Source organism: Aquila chrysaetos, chromosome 16, assembly GCF_900496995.4.
Source record: "Aquila chrysaetos chrysaetos chromosome 16, bAquChr1.4, whole genome shotgun sequence".
Taxonomy (NCBI): Eukaryota; Metazoa; Chordata; class Aves; order Accipitriformes; family Accipitridae; genus Aquila; species Aquila chrysaetos.
The window spans coordinates 13,150,399-13,168,874 of record NC_044019.1 but is presented as its reverse complement, the minus strand read 5'-3'; the positions used below and the strand labels follow the sequence as shown (position 1 = coordinate 13,168,874).

At 46.6% G+C, this 18,476-nt stretch overlaps 1 protein-coding gene across 3 annotated transcripts in view; it reads right to left on the bottom strand.

Moving 5' to 3' along the window:
• The window catches only part of SLC22A18 (solute carrier family 22 member 18), a 62,894-nt gene that overhangs the window by 17,955 nt on the left and 26,463 nt on the right, over positions 1-18,476 (bottom strand). For 2 of the 3 annotated variants that reach the window (XM_030039822.2, XM_041129347.1), the window contains exons 6-8: positions 7,267-7,382; positions 6,679-6,789; positions 1,278-1,378 (exon numbers count right to left, since the gene is read on the bottom strand). In XM_030039822.2, the coding sequence (XP_029895682.1) occupies positions 1,278-1,378; positions 6,679-6,789; positions 7,267-7,382 (328 nt within the window). The remainder of the gene's footprint in view (positions 1-1,277; positions 1,379-6,678; positions 6,790-7,266; positions 7,383-18,476) is intronic. The other variant, XM_030039824.2, reaches the window with a different exon arrangement.

Sequence of the window (18,476 nt, the reverse complement as noted above, 5' to 3'; positions counted from 1 at the left end):
CCCTCTAAAACCTGAGTGATTCCTGCAGATCCTGGTCTAGGAGGCAGCATACAAAGACTAACGTAGGGAAAGCCTTTGTTAGCAGTGGAGTTGGGGTCAGAAGCATGCTTTGGAAAGCAGCTGCTGATCATTCCACTTGTCACACTCTTTCCATGCTGTGGAGCGACAAACTGGTTTTCTTTCCAACGCAACTGGATGGGAGAGTGCATCCAGCTGGTAGCAGATGTTGAGCTCACAGGATCAAAAGACAGCTAGTCTAAAGCCACCGTCCCAGAACAGACGTGGCAAAGGCACCAGCTCCTCAGCTCCAGCCAGTTTACTCTGCAGACTCCACTTGCTGACGTACGGCCACGCTTGTCAAATGCTCTACCAAGGCGCCCAGGTTTGGTGAGACCAGGGCAGAGCCCAAGTGACTGGCAACGCCATGCCAAATCCAAGTCACAAGGGAAGGAACTAAAGCTGCCATTTCCCAGATGAGAAAGTCCTCCAGATCCCACAGGAACTCTGCGGCAATGCCCAGGAAATGAAGGCAGATTTAATAACAAGACCACCCTCCTTCAGGATATTGCTTAACTTGCATTCCTACCTTGAGGCTTGCTTATAAACATCTGTTGCTCTTTCTGCAAAATTATTAGCCTTTTCCTCCAGAAGGAACATTCTGCTATAACACACCACCTTACTTTTTTGGCCCTGCTACTGCCTAATTCAGCTGACTTTTCCCTTTTACCAATTTTGGTAGTCTCCTAACCATGTTACATTGCCCACCTTTTCGTTTTTTTTTTTCTTTTTGGAAAGTACAAGCTTGCTGTGCTTGTTTCCACACAGCAGAAACAAGTCCTTCCTCTACACTGAAGGGATCTGTGAAAAGGCCAGTAAGATCATCTACTTACATAAATTTACAGGGTACTACTAAGTAAATGTAAATTAGCTAACCTGCACCAGAGAAAACCTTAGTCAAGGCAATTTAGCTTCAATGTAAGTTTTGTTACAAAAACCAGGACAACACATCAGTCCAAGGAAATTTTAGCTCCACAGCTTAAAGATCTGCAAGGAGGGACAAGGGGAAGAAAGCTTTCCAGGACACTCCTTGCTCTGATTTCTTCCCATTCCAAGGAACAGAATAAATTTGGAGTCACTTCTATTTTTTGAAGCCAAGTGACACATGGCAGAGCTAGGATTTGCTTGTCAATATTACACCTGGATTTGGAAGAGCATGTGTCAACAAGGTAGCAAATTGGATAGCGGTGTGGCAAGAGGGGGACTTCCACTTCACTTACCATTTGAAGGACACCAAAATATGACATCAGGTATCCAGACTCCACTGCTTCTAAGCCAAAGAAATCCATAGAGATGACGGAAAACATAATCAGGAACAAACCTAGAGGGAGGGTTAATGAAAAGCATACATCAATATACTTGCACTGCATGTAGTGGCCCAGATCCTGCTCCCAATCACCCCCAGTACAAGTCAGTAGCTCTCCCTGGGGTTGCTGGGACTGGATATAAACATGAGCAGAATCCTATTCAAAGTCAGTGTAGTAATTTAATCTTTAAATGTTAACTTTTTTATCCCCCTTGCTTTCATCTTTAAATAATGTGACTATGTAGGCTGTAGATTCAGCTGTTTATTATAAACTGGTAAATATTTGTATCACCGAAGCCAGACTAACCATTAAGACAGCAAGAAAACATTTGTTCAGACAAGACTGTAACCATAAAAATAATCTGACTGGATTCCTCGCCCCTTTTGCCTGACTTTAGACTTTCACCATGGGGAGCAAGCCAGTGACATCAGCCTAAATACAGTGGTTTCACTGCACACTTTGGCAACGACATCGGTGGCACATGAAATCTCACTTGCATGGACCAATAGCGGTGTCGACACAAGCAGTCAGGAAAGTACAGACAAAACCAGCACAGGCTGGGTCTGCTTTTCAATTAGGGCAATTTCTGGAAAGCATAACGGAAAATGCCCACTCACTTCATCTCACATGAAAATACAATAGTATGCATTTCCCCCAAACATACACAAATAGAGACATGCATACACACGCTCCCATCGTACGCAAAGAGCCATCAAATTAAAAATATTATAACAAAACACTGCTCTCAAAGAGTGGTCTGGGGTAGGAGGTTGCTGCCTCCCCTAGTGTCTTGTGCACCTCAGATGGACCAAGACAGTAGGATATTGGGGTGCTCTGTGTGTGAACAACCCCTTAACGTGCCCATCGGACAGCACTGACCCTGCTGGGGAGAGGAAAAGAGAGCAGGTGAACTTTACGGGTCTTGCCCTTCCTTGTAGGATCCTCCGAGGTGCAAAGACTGGGTAAATAGGGAGCAGCGGTCCTCTCCTTCCTGAAGAAAAGAGAGGCCAGGACGCAACGTGTGAGGACTGAGAAGGCAGCTTGTGGCCTGACAAAGTGAGTCACTAGCCCTGAGGCATGGGAAGGATTTGCCGGCATTTCCCGGAAGCGGGAGTGAGCGATCCGAAATTGCTGACTTAAACGCCGTGGAGGACTCACACCCTAACAGACCAGCACAACTCCACCGCAGCCAGCAGCCTGATGGTGCCGCTACCAGCGGAGCACCTGCAGCAACAAGGACCTCCCTCCAAGCACCCCAAGCCTTTGCCTGGAGGGACCACCACCCTCCCACCCCAGCACCTGCCACAAAGCCTTCTTGAACCCCACCGGAGACACCTCTTCCCCCCTTAATGGGGATAGCTGCACCCAAGCTGGCCCCATGGCGCTGGGGGAGAGGGATGGGGGGCAGGAAGGGTGCCCTGCTCTGCTACTCTCTGGATATTTGGAGAAGGTGCTGGGGAGCTGGGGCTCATGGAGATTTATGGCTTCGCCACACCCCTCCGTGGAGAGCACCCCATCGTTATCCACTTACTTTGAAATCGCTCTTAGCTCAAGCCAGCTTAAGGTAACATGCAAATAACAGTATTTACTCACAACATCCAAACCAGGCAACAGAGTTGCACATGTTTATAAAAGGCACACGTGAAGAAATGAAAGAAAAACCACACTTTGTTTCACTTGCAGGAAGATTAGATTGAAGCAGGCGCTCGCCCTTCATCCTGCTACCCTGCTGCAGGTACGACCTAGGAGGGGCTCCACCTTCCTACATACCTGACGCTTCTTCCTGGTACCACGCGCCAGCTTCTACAGCTCCTCTCCCCTTTGAAGTCCCTCATCGAGTTAAGGGAGATTTAGATCTTTCTCCTCCAAATGAGCTGATTTCTTTCAGAGCAGGAGGATAGGCTGTGCTCTTTAATTAGCATTACACATTGCATGGTTCCCCTGGAGATGCAAAGGTCTCTTCTTCAGATGGGTGTCAACCCTGTGCCTGCACGGTCACTTAGAGCTACCTGGACAAAGGACACCCCCTTGCCCCCCTTCTTTCAGCAACTAAGGGGGTGTCTCCCACTGGCAAGACATTTCTTGGTTGAACCCACAAGGTGAGCCCCAGATTGAACTCAAAACATTTTATGCTCATTGGAAGAAGCATTTCTTACAAAGAGCTCAGCAGGTCCTCTCTGGGTAGGCTGCTGGTCAGCTGAGTGCAGCCACGTGAGTAATGTACCCACCCTGGGGTGGGCTCACTGGGGTGGCGTGTCCCCAGGCTCTTCTGGGGACACCAAAAGCCCATGCAGGAACTGCTGGGATAAGCCTCAATCCACACTGCAAGGCTCAGGTTTTCAACAGGAAAAAAGTGGAAAACGGCAACAATATCCATAAGGGGTGAACTCATCAGAAAAACTGGCACCAGTGGGATGAGTAACTAGGCTTATGCAGCAGAAGACAGGTAAATGGTTTGCAAGATGCGATAAAGACAGGAAAAAGCACCAAGGAGACACCGGAGTGCAAACCGTGTTTTCAAAAAAAAAAAAGATGACATTTCTAAAAGGAGCCTGTGACTTTGGAGGGCCGGCTTAGCAAGCCTTACCGAGAGCTGGTGTGAGAAGGCAAGTACAGCCTCTGGGAGCCTGTCTCAGCCCTCCTACACTGGACTGCCAACGTGACGGGATGCAGAGCCCTAGGGCTTGCTGCAAAATCCTGTTCCACATGTGACAGAAAGTCCTTTTAAAAATAAGATGCAGGTGCTAGAGCCATCGTGCTAAAACCAGATTTTCCAAAGGGATTAGGCAGTCAAAGATTCATACAAGCAGCTATTTATCAGTATTTTCAAGGCCCTGGTGATTTCTGGTCAGTAAGAGGTATGTTTGACATTTTTATCCTCATGTTTTCTTTTCTGTCTCTTATCTACCACAATGCAATGAGGCTCTCTTTTCCCAGGTCAGTTGAGAATGTAATTCAGCTGTGCTGGAGTCGTCTGCTGCCCGTCCATCCCCTGGCAGCTACCCTCCTGCAAGAGGCACGGAGCCCGTATCTGCTTTTATGCAACACAAGGAGGAGGTTCCCAGCCCTGCAGCCCCCCTGGGGAGGCTCTTTCGGTCTCAAACAAGCTAATTTTAGACAACAATGAGATCCATAAGGAACAGAAGATTTTCTTCTGTGTATATTACAAACTTGTTTACAAAGTAAATAGAGAACCGTCTGTAATTTGGGTGATCTAATTAATTATACAGTTGCAGCCTGGAGATGAAAGGTAAATGAGCTCATGAGGAGCTCAGCCTCCAGCAGTGAGCTTCAGAGAAGTAGGTGATGGCCAAATCCCCTTTCAGCTGCCATCGTATGGTCACTCACCTGAAGTGAAGAGAGACCTGCAAAGACAAGTTGCTAGGATTTTAATCGCTCCTCACTGTAGTGCAAGCGCTATGCTTGTAGCAGGAGTGTCTCAAGTAAAGCCATTCCTACTCTTACGGAAATAATCCCAGCCATTTCAGAGATGTGAAAATTTCAGCTTCAGTCTCCATCCTCTTTGCTTAGAAGTTCCCTTGCAGTTTTGGGCAGGTGATGTTTATTTTGGTTGGGTGCGTGTTTTCGCTGTGCACGGGAAAAGAAGAGCCATCTTCTGCAACAGGGAGGAATTTGCATTTCAGCAGGGATGACTAAAACAAAGTGCATCTCGCCTGGCCTTTGGAAAAAGGAGAGTGCACAGGAAATTATCGTGCAGATTGCATATGGATGCGGTCTCAGGCGTTTTTAAGCAGAGAAATGAATGCTACTTTAAGCTGAGAAATTAGCCAGAATCAGCAAAGAAAACCATCTTAAAACATCACTTGACTGTCTTGTTCTGTGAAATGCTGTCATTTTATAAACACTTTTTAAAACACAGTTTTAAAAGGTTAGTTTCATAAGAACCAAAAAAGTGCACTATCAGGGCGAGCCAGCAGTCCATCGAGACTGTATCCTGTCTCCAGTGGTGGAGGTAGGACCATCTGGCATTACTGATCTCAGCCAGTGCCAACTACACACAAAAAGAAAAAACGAAAAAAAAATCAGAAATCCTTTGCTTCCATGAATGCTATTCTACAGCTTCAGTAGGACTTGTTCCCCCAGAGCCTTAGCAAGGAATAACAGATGAACCTGACCAAGCCCAGAAATGCCATCCCCTTCTAATTCAGCACTCTTCACAGCCAAATCTATTTTCATTTGTAAACTGAATTTACAGTTTACAAATTAGAAATTAATTTGTAACTTATGTTTCACATTATTTAAACTTCCAGGGCTTCTCCAGATGCAGAAGAATTGGAAAAAGATGCAAAGTATAAAAGCTAGGGTGCCTTAAATCCTCTCTTACGATCCCTGTTTGGAAGGGAAGTGCCTTAGTTTGTTCAGAAGCATGATGTGCACGTGTTTTGATGTGCACAAAATTCAACCCTTGAAACTATAATCAAGAGAAATTGCCTTTTTAGGTTTGACTGGGAAAAGAGCCGTGAAGGCTCTCTGTGTGGAAGGGCAGAGAACATCACCCTGTCCTTACACCACCACTAACAAGGCTGACATGTTGCCTTGTCTCTAGACAAGCAGGGGGGAAAGAAGCTAGAGGGTAGGCAAAATTAAAGATTATTAAATTGTGGCCAAGTATATGTATAACCAGGCAAATCAGTAGACATGGACCATGCCAGGACAGCAACCGACTCAAAGGGAGCAGAGAAACAGGCAGGTTTGGGATGGGTTTGAGGTAGCAGTGGGTTGCTACCATGACATAAAACCAAGCAGAATATATAAAGAAGAGAAGAACAAGCACCACCACCAACGTGCAAGGGAAGAAACATGGTATGCCTCCCCTGCATGCAGCCGACAGTTAGAGCAGCTGCAGCCTCTTGTCCAGCAATAGTTTTTAGTTCTTGGGAAAAAGGTTAGGGTACACATACCCCTTAAAATAAGTAAGTAAAATCAGGAAGGACCTCAGTGTTTCTGGCAGGGTACAACTGATTTCCCTCTGCTCTGCGGAGGTTACAGCCTAAATAGAAATGACAGACAAGAGGAAAAAACAGCTGGGAGGATGGAGTAGAGAGATTAAGTGATTTGCCAAAGTTGCAGAAGCAGCCTGTGACAAGTAGTCTGTTCTACATTAAGTCCCAGGGTTTTGACCCTGTGTAGGTGAGACCATTTGAAAGCGTCCAGCATCGAGTTAGGAGCTGAATCCTCACTGCTCCGTGATCAAATGCAACGTGCTTTCAGTAACTTGAGACAAGCCTGGTCTACGGTGTATGTCATCTTATTTTAAATACATCAGCAATCACAAGTAATGGGTGAGATTTACCTACGGGAAGTCCAGCAAAGACCTTGACTATGAAAACTTCCATTACTCCCGGAAACTTCATCAGGCGTAGGATTTCTCTGATGCTAAACATGTTGCCAGACTGTGATGTGCCTACGGAAGATGACCTATTGATTAATACCCTATTTATACAGGTTAGAGGCAGGAAGCAAGAAACTGTGAGACTGTCTGCTCAGGTTCACCACCACCTTCCCGAAAAGACGCGTCTCTGCAGCACCAGCTTTCTGCTGACGGCAGGAGGTTGGGAGCTGGTGCCATGTCTGGATGCAGAGGACCCCCGTGAGACAGCGCGATTGCCTCCCATGCTGGGCCAAACTATCTCCCAGCGAGGGGTCCACATTCATCTTTTCTGAGATGCACAGCAAGCACTGGGCTGGAAGCCTGCAATTCTGCACGGCAGAGTGTTCGACAAGTAGGGAATAATACTCTTCCACAAGCACAGTTTAGGCATCAAAGTGTCAGCATTTCAAGGTTGGCATCTTTTTGCCCTTAAATGCAACCCCAAGTCCTTACAGCATGTCACTCCCCCACCCCTATTCATGTGCTATTATCAGAAACACTAACACTTACTGTGCTCCGTCACATGATGGTCTGACTTTGGTTTAGTCTGCAAAGGGATGCAAACCATTGCTATCATGGTATTTATGAGATTACCCACCAGCCCGACATATGCAGGAACAAAAATGCTGCAAACAAAAAAAATATAGGTAAGTGGATAATTATCCTAAACAAGACATTTATACCTCCATCCTGCAAAGGCTTGGGCACTTGAATGAGGAACAATCCCCTTGAAGTTACAGTACATGAGGCTATAAAGGAGCTCACATCCTTTCATGGAGGCTTTGATTATGATCATGGTTTGAAATTTCACCAAAAGATGGCTATTGCCATCAAGATAGTTTGTCATTTATATTAAAAATAAGGTATAATACAATGCTTTTAAATCTGTAAGTGTCAGGGGAAAAGAACCCCTTCTGGTTTAATGAAGCTTAGAAATCTTCCCACGGAAAGCACAGCATCTGCTTCTTAGGATCCATCTAATCCCCCATCTAATCCCCAATTTCATTCATCTAAGTTTCATCTCACTCCTTGAAATTTCTCCACAAAATCAAATGAAGTTAAGGAAAGTGAAGTACTCAAGATGATTAAGGGTGGTAGAATACAGCCCAGCCTACAAGCAGAACTGAAACCACCGGAGATACAGTACCACTTGAAAAAGAGCCGCTAAAAATAACAAACACGATTTACAAAACCTTCAGAGAAGGTGAGTAAACAGCACTTTGATTTATGCACCTACTTTTCTTCAAAGGTGCCCAAAACCAAATCAACACCCCTTCAACTGTCCATCAGAGCCCCAAAAGTTGGATCTTTAACAGAATTGGGGTCACATCCTCAGATGTAGACACAGTGAACAGCAATTTTTAACAGTACTTGTACAATGATAAAAAGGAACAATTAGAACTTATCTAAAAAACCCAAACGCAAACCCTGTGAAAGTCAATAGAGTCAATAATAAGTTCTCAATTATCACAGTCCTCTTAAAAGAGAAGATTAGGAAATGACTCCTCCTAGTATTTAAGGGCATGTGGGAAGATTTCAGACTTGAAGGGCTTTAACTCTGCCAAACACAGGTGGAGCAAAGTCCAGGGCTGGAAGACTGAAACTCAGGAGAGTCAAGCTGAAAACAAAGGGAGAAGCGTGTTTTGTTTTTAATGGTGAGAGCAATTATTCACTAAATCAGCTCATTAAAAGTCTCCCTCATCATGGGAACCCTGTTAGTTGAAGGGTTTCGTAAAACATGTGCTTAAAGCCTACCGCAGGACACGGGTTTGGGGTGGGAATGCCCATCGGAAACACCAAAGGCCAGTGTCACGGAGGGGCACAAGACTAAGTGACCATCATGGTGTCCTAGTGGCGCTGAAATTTAAGCACCTAGGACCTCAGCAAAGTAATGACTGGATTTCACCAGAGAAGACTTTGGAACGGTGCAGGTCTGTGCAGCCTCGGGGGTGACCGTGCCGTCCCTGCATCCCCAGCAACCTGTGCTGCAAAAACAAGATGCAAAGCGAGCTGCGTGCCGCCGACTGATGCTCCCTGTGAGCTTGCTGATAAAGGACTGCTTACTGCCTGACTTCTTACTGCTGCTTTCCTTGTCAGATCATGGCATATGTTTTTCATGGAATAACCAGCAGCACTAATTGTAAAAGCCTCAAGTTTCCTCCACGCTAGACAAAGGTGCGGTCTCAGTAATTTCTGGAGTATTATTAAAGTCCCAGAACAAGACAGTCGAGGATTGAGATGCAAACAACCGAGAAAAGCATCAAAGAGCAAATACACATATATACACATGTATTCCCTCTAATAGCAACAGCAAAAATCCTGGCTGAATATTTTAATTCTCATTAATTATTATTAATAACAACAAAGTTAGATAATATCTTCCTGTAAATGGACTTAGTACAGTAATTTAGACCTGCTGCCTTCCATCCGCCAAGCTGTTCCGCTAATTACCCCGGACCACAAAATTAGTCATTTACTGGATCATTATTTTTTATTTTTAGTGCAGCAGATTGCCACTTTCTGATTTAATATTATCTGCCAAACAGTTCCCAGACTACTGAAACCAACTTTGTGGACCCAAATTTTTATTCAAGGAATCTGGAATTTCTACTTTGCATTGCAACATAAAGTAAATTTACTAAGAAAATAGAAAGGATAAAGTAATCAGAATAAGTAGCTGCAGCTGGCTTAATGTTTTGGGGGTTTTCTATATTTCAAGCTTTCGTTCTGATATGGAAAAAATGCATCACAAAAATTTTCACTGGACAGAAAACCTTCCTTTCCAGTCCTATTTTTTCTTGAGGTTTTCCAGAATTCCACAAGCATTGCAATGTAAATATGTTTTACTCTTCAGATCCAAGAAGAATTACAGCAGGCAATGAGGGAAGGATCCCCCTATAAAACTAGTAAGCAAACGATGCATTACTTCACTGCAAGCATATAACTGATAATTCATTGCTGTGAAAGGGAGAGGAGAACCTTGACATTTTACATATTTGGGAAAACCCGGGTTTGCTGTAATGGATTTGTGGCATTTTGTACAGCTGGGCTCTGAAGTCAGAGAAATCCAGTAAAATACGGAGCTCAAAATCATGTTTCCCAGACAAGCCTGAAGCATTCAAAATCATCTGAAAATCCGTTTCCTTAACCACAGTTTTCTGTAAGTGCTTCATCTTTTCCCACATATTAAGCATTCTCATTCCTTGATGGAAAGATGATGAAGGTACACCCTTGGGTTAGCTGCTCCGCTATCTTGTCCTTGGGCACGGACGAACTCTGGAATTGGAGACAATGCATCTGTGTCCAGGAAACCACCTCTTGCATTTGTTTGTTTGCTTGTTTAAGAAAGATGAAGTAAAACCAAGGGTCATAAAAATGCCATATCGACATAGCAGGTCATTAAAGTTTTTTTGATGTATCTTCATTTCTTTTTTTCTGATGTTTCCATTACAACACATGAATTACGCATGACGACACCTCCTGTGCCGCCCCTCTGGTATGGCATCGGTGGGACGCATCCTCCTACTCCTACAGTGAAAGGCAACTGTTTTACAAAGCAGCAGCGCAGGGCAGCTTTCCTGACACATCATCACCTCTGAACCCCTGTGAGGATTGCTCTGGGGCTTGGGTAGGTGAGAGACTGCACACATTGTCGTTTCCTGTTATATGAAGACACACAAATATTTACACTGTCACGTAAAGGAACACGAGTGCTAAAACCAGTGTGCCTGTGCTGAATCGTTATTTCTGGCGGCAGGGAAGACAAATGCCAGTGGGTTGAGCTGGCAGTATTCTTGCAACGATGCTGACAGGAGACTGGAGGCCAACGCATTTGCTGGGGAAACTGATGAAGTTGCAATGATGCTGCTGGATCCTCAGCTTGAGCTGCTCCGTGTGAACTGCCGATGGGGAAAACTCTGCCCGTGTCCTTGGATGCCGCTGGGAGGAGAGCTGCAGCCCTGCAGAGGCGGGTGGGAAGCAGGCGGTGGCAGTTTGGAGGAGTCCAGCAAGCAGCAGGAGGGCAGGGGAGGGTTTGCACCCCGCAAGGGCCCTGAGGAACAGCGCTTTGGCATGGGGTACAGCAACGCTCTTGCCACCAGCAGAGAAACCAGCTGGGGGTTAGCACTGATAATCCCTCTGCTGTGCTTGCTGGACCCTTTTCTGCATGCTAAGCAAGTGACGGACTCAGGGCTAAGCTGTTGCTCTTATTTCTTACCAGTCTGATGAGGAACAAGTGGTGCAAGCCAGAACGGCCAAGCTAAAGGTGAGACACCCTGACCCCTCAGTGGGGCTGGAGGCTAGGGGTAGGAGCGATCGCTGGGTTGGCAGCTCCTGCTGCGCAAGACTTGGCTCGCTGGCACTTGTCTTTTTTTTTTTTAAGATTTAAGCGTGAAATATCGCCTCTGCTGATATCAGTGGGAGCTCTTCTACATTCAGGTTTGCCTGTTTGGCTTATCAGGAGGAAGTTCCTCCAGGAAGGGACGTGGTGGCACTACTAAGACAAATGAGGCACATTAAGCAGGTTGCTCCCGTGGGACCTTTTCCCATCCTCTTCCCCTTCCTGCCTTCCCTCTCATCCCTCCTGGCTGTCCGCAAACCAGCCGTGTGGAGCCAGGGCGAGCCCTGCCAAAACCAGCAGCAGATTTCCTGAGTGGGGCGGAAGAACAAAGGACGCGGGCAGGACTAATACAATTAAATTAAAGGGAGCAAAAGGGCGCAGCAGCTTCGGCAGCTGAGATCGTTGTGCGGCCTCTTCCAGCTTCTCGCTGATTAATAGAGGTTAAGAGCCTTTACCGTCCTGGGCTTTATGGTCAAAATAAGTCAGGTAACTTTATCTGTGTACTTCAGCATGTTACTTACAATTCTTTTGCTTCTCTTGCATCTGGAGAGAGAGTCCCTTCCTGACTTTTGCCAGCAGCCTTCCTTGCTCTCTGCTGGGGTTTTCTGCTAGTAAATCTCCTCTCAGATTGTCAGCTAAGACCACAGCTGCCCCGTCATCTTTGTGTGTTTTCAGCCTTGCCATGAAAAGGAGGAACATAGCTCCTTGCCCTGTCCTGCACAGGACAGAGGTGCCCCAAGGTCCTGCTGCCAGGAGGGTGCAAAGCAATCAGCTGCAGGGAGCAAACACTTGAACTCAGAGGAGGACTAGTTTTTGCTAGGTTCTGCCAACAGGAGCAGCCACAGCTTGCCCCAACTTAAAACTTTCAGAGAAATAAGAAGAAAACATGAGCAGAAGTACCTGGAGGCCAGGAGCCCATAACATCAGCCAAACACTGCTTAACAGCATAACAAAAACCTCTCCTTTTCATTTTCCTTAGGCCATTACACAAGTGTGGTGGATGAATTAAAAGCATCCATTAAAAGAGTTTGAAAGGCTTTCAAAAAGTGGGATGGCTGGCCCAGGGCGCACTTGCCACGGGACCGATGGTGTGGCCAGACACAAGGCTCACTTGGTAGCCTGTGGCCGTGGATAAGGGACAGGTGGCTGACAGCTAGGATTGCCCATCTGGAAACTCCATCCTTAATGCTGGTGGGAAAGCAGAATTGATGATGAAACCATTAATAGTAATGTCATGGTAAAGAGATTAAACCCCAAGAAAATATTAGCATTCAAAGCCAGATGGAGGGGGGTTGCATTTCTTCCCACCTAATCCTTAAGCAGCCTCTGTATTTACTTGCAGGTAACTGTAAATCCCAATGTGCAGCACGCTTCTCAGGTGACGCAAAGCAAGGACATGCTCTACGTCACTTTGCAACCTGCTCCCATCAGGGTCAATTAGATGAGGCAAACGAATGCAATCAGGGTTCAGTTTCTGAATCAAGAAATGACACAGTAAGAGAGGTGACAGCAAGGGCTCCCAGAAGCTCCCCAACTCCTGGAAGTGATTTTTTGCAGCTCTGCCCTAAGTGTCGCACACCCCTGAAGTCAGAGGTGGCACGCATGAAACATCAGAAAAATCTGGTGAAGTTTACAGCAAGTGCAACTCTTGGAAAGCGGAGCCTGGCCAAACGTGGTTGTATATACATACATATATACGTACAAACACACGTGCAGAGCATTTCCCAGTAGCTTTGAAGCAATGCTTTCAGCAAAACTTCCATGAAAAATTCAAAGCCATGTGCACCATGTGGAGATCATGCAGTGGCGCAGGAGCAGGAGAGAGCCGCTGACCAGGCATTTTCAGGCAGGTAATATTTTCAGCTCGCAGACGAGGGATTTTGAGCAGAGGTCCTGCTGGTACCTGTCAGGCGCAGCCCCCACGCATTGCTGAGGAGGGACGGGTGCCGGAGCCTCCCGCTTCTACCAGGGAAAGCTACAACAAAGCAATAGAGGATACAGTTTTGGGCTCCAGCCCAAATTCCAGTCCTTGCTCTGGCCTTGCTGTGCTGCAATTCCCATCTTTGGTTTCCTACCTGAAAAGGCTGGGATGGACCCATGAACGTACCTAGTACCTAGGGGTTGCTGCCAGCTGGGAGGCTGCATTCAGGCTGTGTGTGCCACGAGATGGTATCAATCGCTTTCTGATTAGCATTCCAGCCACAGAGCCCCGCTCTGCAAAGCCCAGGAGAAAAACGCGCGTGTGTAATTGCACAATTAAATGTTGCGTCAATACAGCAATTCTTTTGAGGAGGAAGCAGTTCCCAACAATTCCCTGAGGATTAAAGGATCAATGCGTATTTCAGCAGTGAATGGGATTGTGTTTGTTTTCTTTCTCTTTTTCTTAATAAAGTCAAAGTTGAACATGGAGAGAGCACAAATTGTTTTTTAGTGACTCACTCCTACTTCAAAACAGCACTGCATAAAGCCGGCATTCATAGCTGGCCCAGATTCCTTAAAGAGCTCTGAAAGGACTCTCAAAATATTTCTTTGATTGTGGTCTGGCCACACTATCCACTCATCCACTTACACCCTTAGAGGGGCAGCTATGGGTGGAAAACAGCTGGTGAGTTAAAAAGAAAAGCAAAGCAAAAAACTGAGGTGAAAAAAAAAAAGTTCAGGTGAAACCATGACACCAAACCATGCTCTCCAGTAAACAGCTTTGGGTCCATAAGAAAGTGAGCAGTGGCCACTGTGTTCCTGATAACTTAGTGATGCATAAACTTAGTGCATAACTCATTGTAAATCACTGATGGTTTTGTTCAAGGAACTTTGTTTTACTACCTTGACAATGCTTGCTGAATGTATTTCATCTTTGACCCATCGTGGTCTGGTCTATGTTGTTAAGATTCCTCCTAAAGACAAAAAAAGCAAGCACAAAATTTCACCAAAGCTTCTTAAAAGAAACAAAACCACAAAACCCCTCAACAAAAAATAGATTTATTTAGCCTCAAAAAATTTCACACGTTTCCTCGGACGTTCAGGAAAATGTACAGAGATAGTCTGGCTTCCACAGCCCAGGGCAAGAAATGGCACTACAACACAAATGAACCTAGACAGCCCTGCACTCAGCAGGCTTCAAGGCAGCCCTGCCGGTGAAGGGCAGCCAGTACCATCCATCACATTAAGCGTGCTTTTGAGAGGAAAACAAAAAAACCCCCAAACCTTCCTTTCTGCAGTTCCTACTCCCTGTCCTCATGAAAAAACATCACACAAAGGCATGAATAAGCGTGGCACGAGTCTTTCCCGCCGGGTCTCCTGTCCAAGCAAATGCCCATGTGAAAATGGTACGTGAAGCGAGGAGCGCAGGTTAATGCCAGCGGAAGGAATGTTAAATCCCAAGTGGGAACAAACACAGCCTCCAAGGGACATGTGCCAGAGAAAGATGCCCTTTCTCACTTGCTTCCTTGTGGGCAGGTAGAAGGTACTTCACAAGAGGCAGGACAAATAGCCTGGGATAAATCACCCGTATTTCACTGTGGCCCCTCAGTGGGACTCCTTTGGTTGCAATTTTCCTATTATTTCACTGGGAGCCTGGGATTTCTCTAGAGACAGAACGTAAAACCTGAGCGGATAGCCACCCCCGCGCATGCATCAGCAGGGAAAGGAGGGAGTTCACTGCCCTGATGCAACTGGAAACCATGGCCACCGTATCCTTTTTGCCACATATGTTTTAGATGAGGAGCTGCAGAAGTTGGCTGCTGCTGCTTTGGGGAAAGCAGGAGGCTCTTTTTCACTCCGGTGAACTTGACATCATCGCAGGCTGTCCAGGGAGGTGGTGAGACTTCGCGTCTGCACCCTCCAAAGAGCCCCTCACAGGGCGAGAATGAGTCACCCGCAGACAAGTGCTCATTCAACTGCCTATTTCTAGTGGCAGCCACATCTGGAAAATCCGGGTGGTGGGAAAGGAAAAAAAGATGAAGGGGGGTATGGGCATCACACATCACCCGTTTCCGTCAGAACTGGGCGAGGAAGGGATGCTGAAGATTGGTACTGGTGCATTAGCAGGGCAAAGAGCCAGGAGTGCAAGAGCAGAGGCACATCAGAGCTGCCATGTGCTGGCGTGGGATGGGGTCAGGGGTTCACAGCCATCCCAAAAGTCACGGGACCTACCTGTGACTTAACTTCCCTTAAGGGACATTTGGTCCTGTGTGTGTCACCAACCCAGCACAAGGAAGGTTGCTGGTGCGACTTGACACTCAACCTTGCAGAAGCAGCACTTTAGGTCAATGCAGGGCATTGAATAAAAACACTTGGGCTTCTTCCACAGGGAAAATCTCCATTGGCAGAGCTCCCTATGTAAGCAGTGCTCTGTGCAAACAGATGGGGCTGGCTGTCCGTCAGGGGCTCTGCAGCAACAGAACTATCTGTCCCCTGCGCGCGCCTGCCGCAGAGAAAATCCCAGCAACGAAAAGCAGCTCGAACTAACCGGCCCCTGCCGCAGCCCCAGCTCAAGCGTGGCAGATCCCGCTGCCCGGGTGTGAAGGGGGTGGTTGTGGCAGGATGCTAATTCCCAGGCAGCTGGAACAGCCTGCCTGCGCCAGCCCATCCTGCTGCCTGATCCAATGCAGCGCTCTTCGGAGGAACTCGGCTAATTGCCGGAAGAGGCATATCAGTTACGCTTCATTAAGACGTGGGTGGATTTGCATGCTTTGCCCATAATCTGCCACTAATTTCAAGTATCATTTATTCTTGTGTGCTCTTTTCTGGTAAAACACCCTATTTCAAAATACTGCATTTTGTTAATTCAAAGCTTGCACTTGTACGTGTGATTATTGCTTTTCCCTATCGCATGGCGTAGACAGTCCCACTGGCATCTCAGTGCACCAAACACCTGCACATTTACATGCGTTTATAACAAATGGGGGAATAAGCTGCACTCCCCAAAAGATTTTAGCCTGCTGGCCGGCTAAAGCGCTGCTTGCTTCACGCTCCACGGCATCACCCTGTATGTCTAGAAATGGAGGAGTCTAGACAAGGACCAGGTATGAGCTGCACTCCCTGAACGGGGGCTTGCAACATCTGGCTTTGATCCCAGCAGCGCTAATACTGGATGAGCTGGGGCAGGTCAAGATAGGCATCAGAAAGTAGGTGTTAGCGGTCAGTCCTCACAACAGAGGCATCCCACCGGTGAGGCCAGGACATGTGCTGTTCAATCTATCTGTGAACGATCTGGAGCAGCAGTGAGGTAAGAAGGTTTGCTGAGGATACGCGACTAGAAGAGTACTGGGGAAAAGAGCAGTCAGTGGGGAACTGCATGTGGTCCTTCCAGGGCTGAGAGATTGAGCAATGACATGGCAGCTGAAAGCCAGTGCAGATTAAATTTGAAGTGATGCATGCAGGGAAACAAGTCTTAAATTCATATATGAAACTATGGTTTCTGAACTGCTTGTTATTACTCAGGAGTAAGACCTTTGGACTATCATAGACTATTACACAAAACCATTGGCTCGGTGCTCAGCTAATCAAACATTAGGGATTACCATGAAAGAAACAGCAAGCGAACAGAGGAGGGAAATTTTCAGGATTGCAGGAAAAATAATAAATAATAATAAATAATAATAGATAATAAATAAGACTAACCACAACTCTCACTTTGTGCTTGGGACACTCAGTTGGGAAAGGGTAATGCTACATTTCAGTCCAAGAAACGTTCATGTATCTTATCAAGTGACTGTTTAATACAACACAAAGATGCAATCCTCCATCTCTTAAATGCAGATTTTTCTCAGTCTTTTTCTTGGATACTCCAACCATACAAAGTAATAATAATTTTTTGGGGGTCCCCCCCCGCCCTTCTTCTTCATGGTGTAGGTTTGTTCCCTAACGGGTAGCAAAGCTTTTAAGTAATTTTTTTTTTTTTTTTAATTAAGCAACAAAACCTGCCCTTCCAAGCTCAGAATGCAGTAAATTATTAAAATGCTCAGTTTGGGTGTGTCGCTGGGTAAGGACTCCCACGCACAGACTGGTTAGAAGGTGAACAGTGCTTGCTAGACTACCCAGTGACTCACCACCAAACGCATCGTTAATCATATGTTACAGCATGTCTGACTTCATAGAGTACTGTAGGTGGTGTGAAATAATCTTTGAATGAGTTCAAGCTTTTTCTAGCTTTTATGAGGTTACAATGCTTCAGACTCCGAAAGACTCAGCTGGGCAGGAAACTGTTGAGGATTTGCTATAGTAACCCGGGCTGCACTCCCAGCACGTCAGGTCTCAGCTCATGGTGGTGGCTTTGGCGGATATGCAAGTTTGGCATTGGCTGGAGTTGTTACCTCTCACCGATCGTGATGCACTCGCTTACTCAGAGCTGGCTCAAAGCAACGCGTAGGCAGAGCTGAATTTTGCTGCCCAAGGATGAGGGGTGGGGTCCGGGTAGTTCTTGCGAGGGGAAGGTGTAGGATTTGGCTGGGAAAGAAAGCTTGAAGAGAGCTCTGGCGAGCCAGGACCACTGCCTTTGCTGGCACTAAGGAGACAAGCAGTGACTGCTACTTCCAAGAGGACCTCTCCCACCTTCCAAAACCAGACACGGACGCCAGATGCTCTGGCTTCCCTCAACGAGCATGCCTTCTTGCCACTGGCACAGGCGAGTAGACAACAGGACTGTGGGCAGACAGTCCGATGCCGCGGGCAACTACCTATTTTGCCAACGCTCGGAGGTGTCCCAGCATCAGCCCACCAAGGGACTTGAGCTTCTTCCTCTGCCAGTCCCTTTTACAAGCAGGACACTGGCAAGGCTACTGCAATGATCCAAGAGAGCAATCCTTGTGTCACGCAAAAGGAAGGGCTCCCTCCACACCCCACACCCAAAGGCTAACAAGGTAAACAGCCAAATCATTGACTAGCCAAGTCTGACACTTAAATTTCATCTCTTACCAGGACCGCATTCACGTGAGTGACATTTTCAAGCTATGTAATCCCTGGCAAAACAAGTTACTACTTTACCTTGAGGTAAGTAACTGTATGTGCAGCATCCTACCAGAGGTACGGCACAGACCGATCATGCCTTGGAACAAGTAGTGGCAGCTGACACCTCCTACCTCAAGGTGTGAAAAATCTTGCCGTGCTACACCGAAGGCTCCAGCGCCTTTTGTCTAGTAAGACCTTTTAATGAAATAGGACACATTAGGACTAATTTTGTACGGGAAGCAATGTTGTGGAACACTAATACCCAAAAGTCGCAAATAAAACGTTTGACACGTCAGGTGGAAGACTTTCCAGCATCCCACTCCAACCTCTTTGGTTGCACAACAGGCCCCTTGAAAACAACCCTTTCTCCAGCAAAGACAGAGCCTGAGGGCTGTGGTGCAGCTGATTCGATGAAGAGTTTGACCCCAGAAGA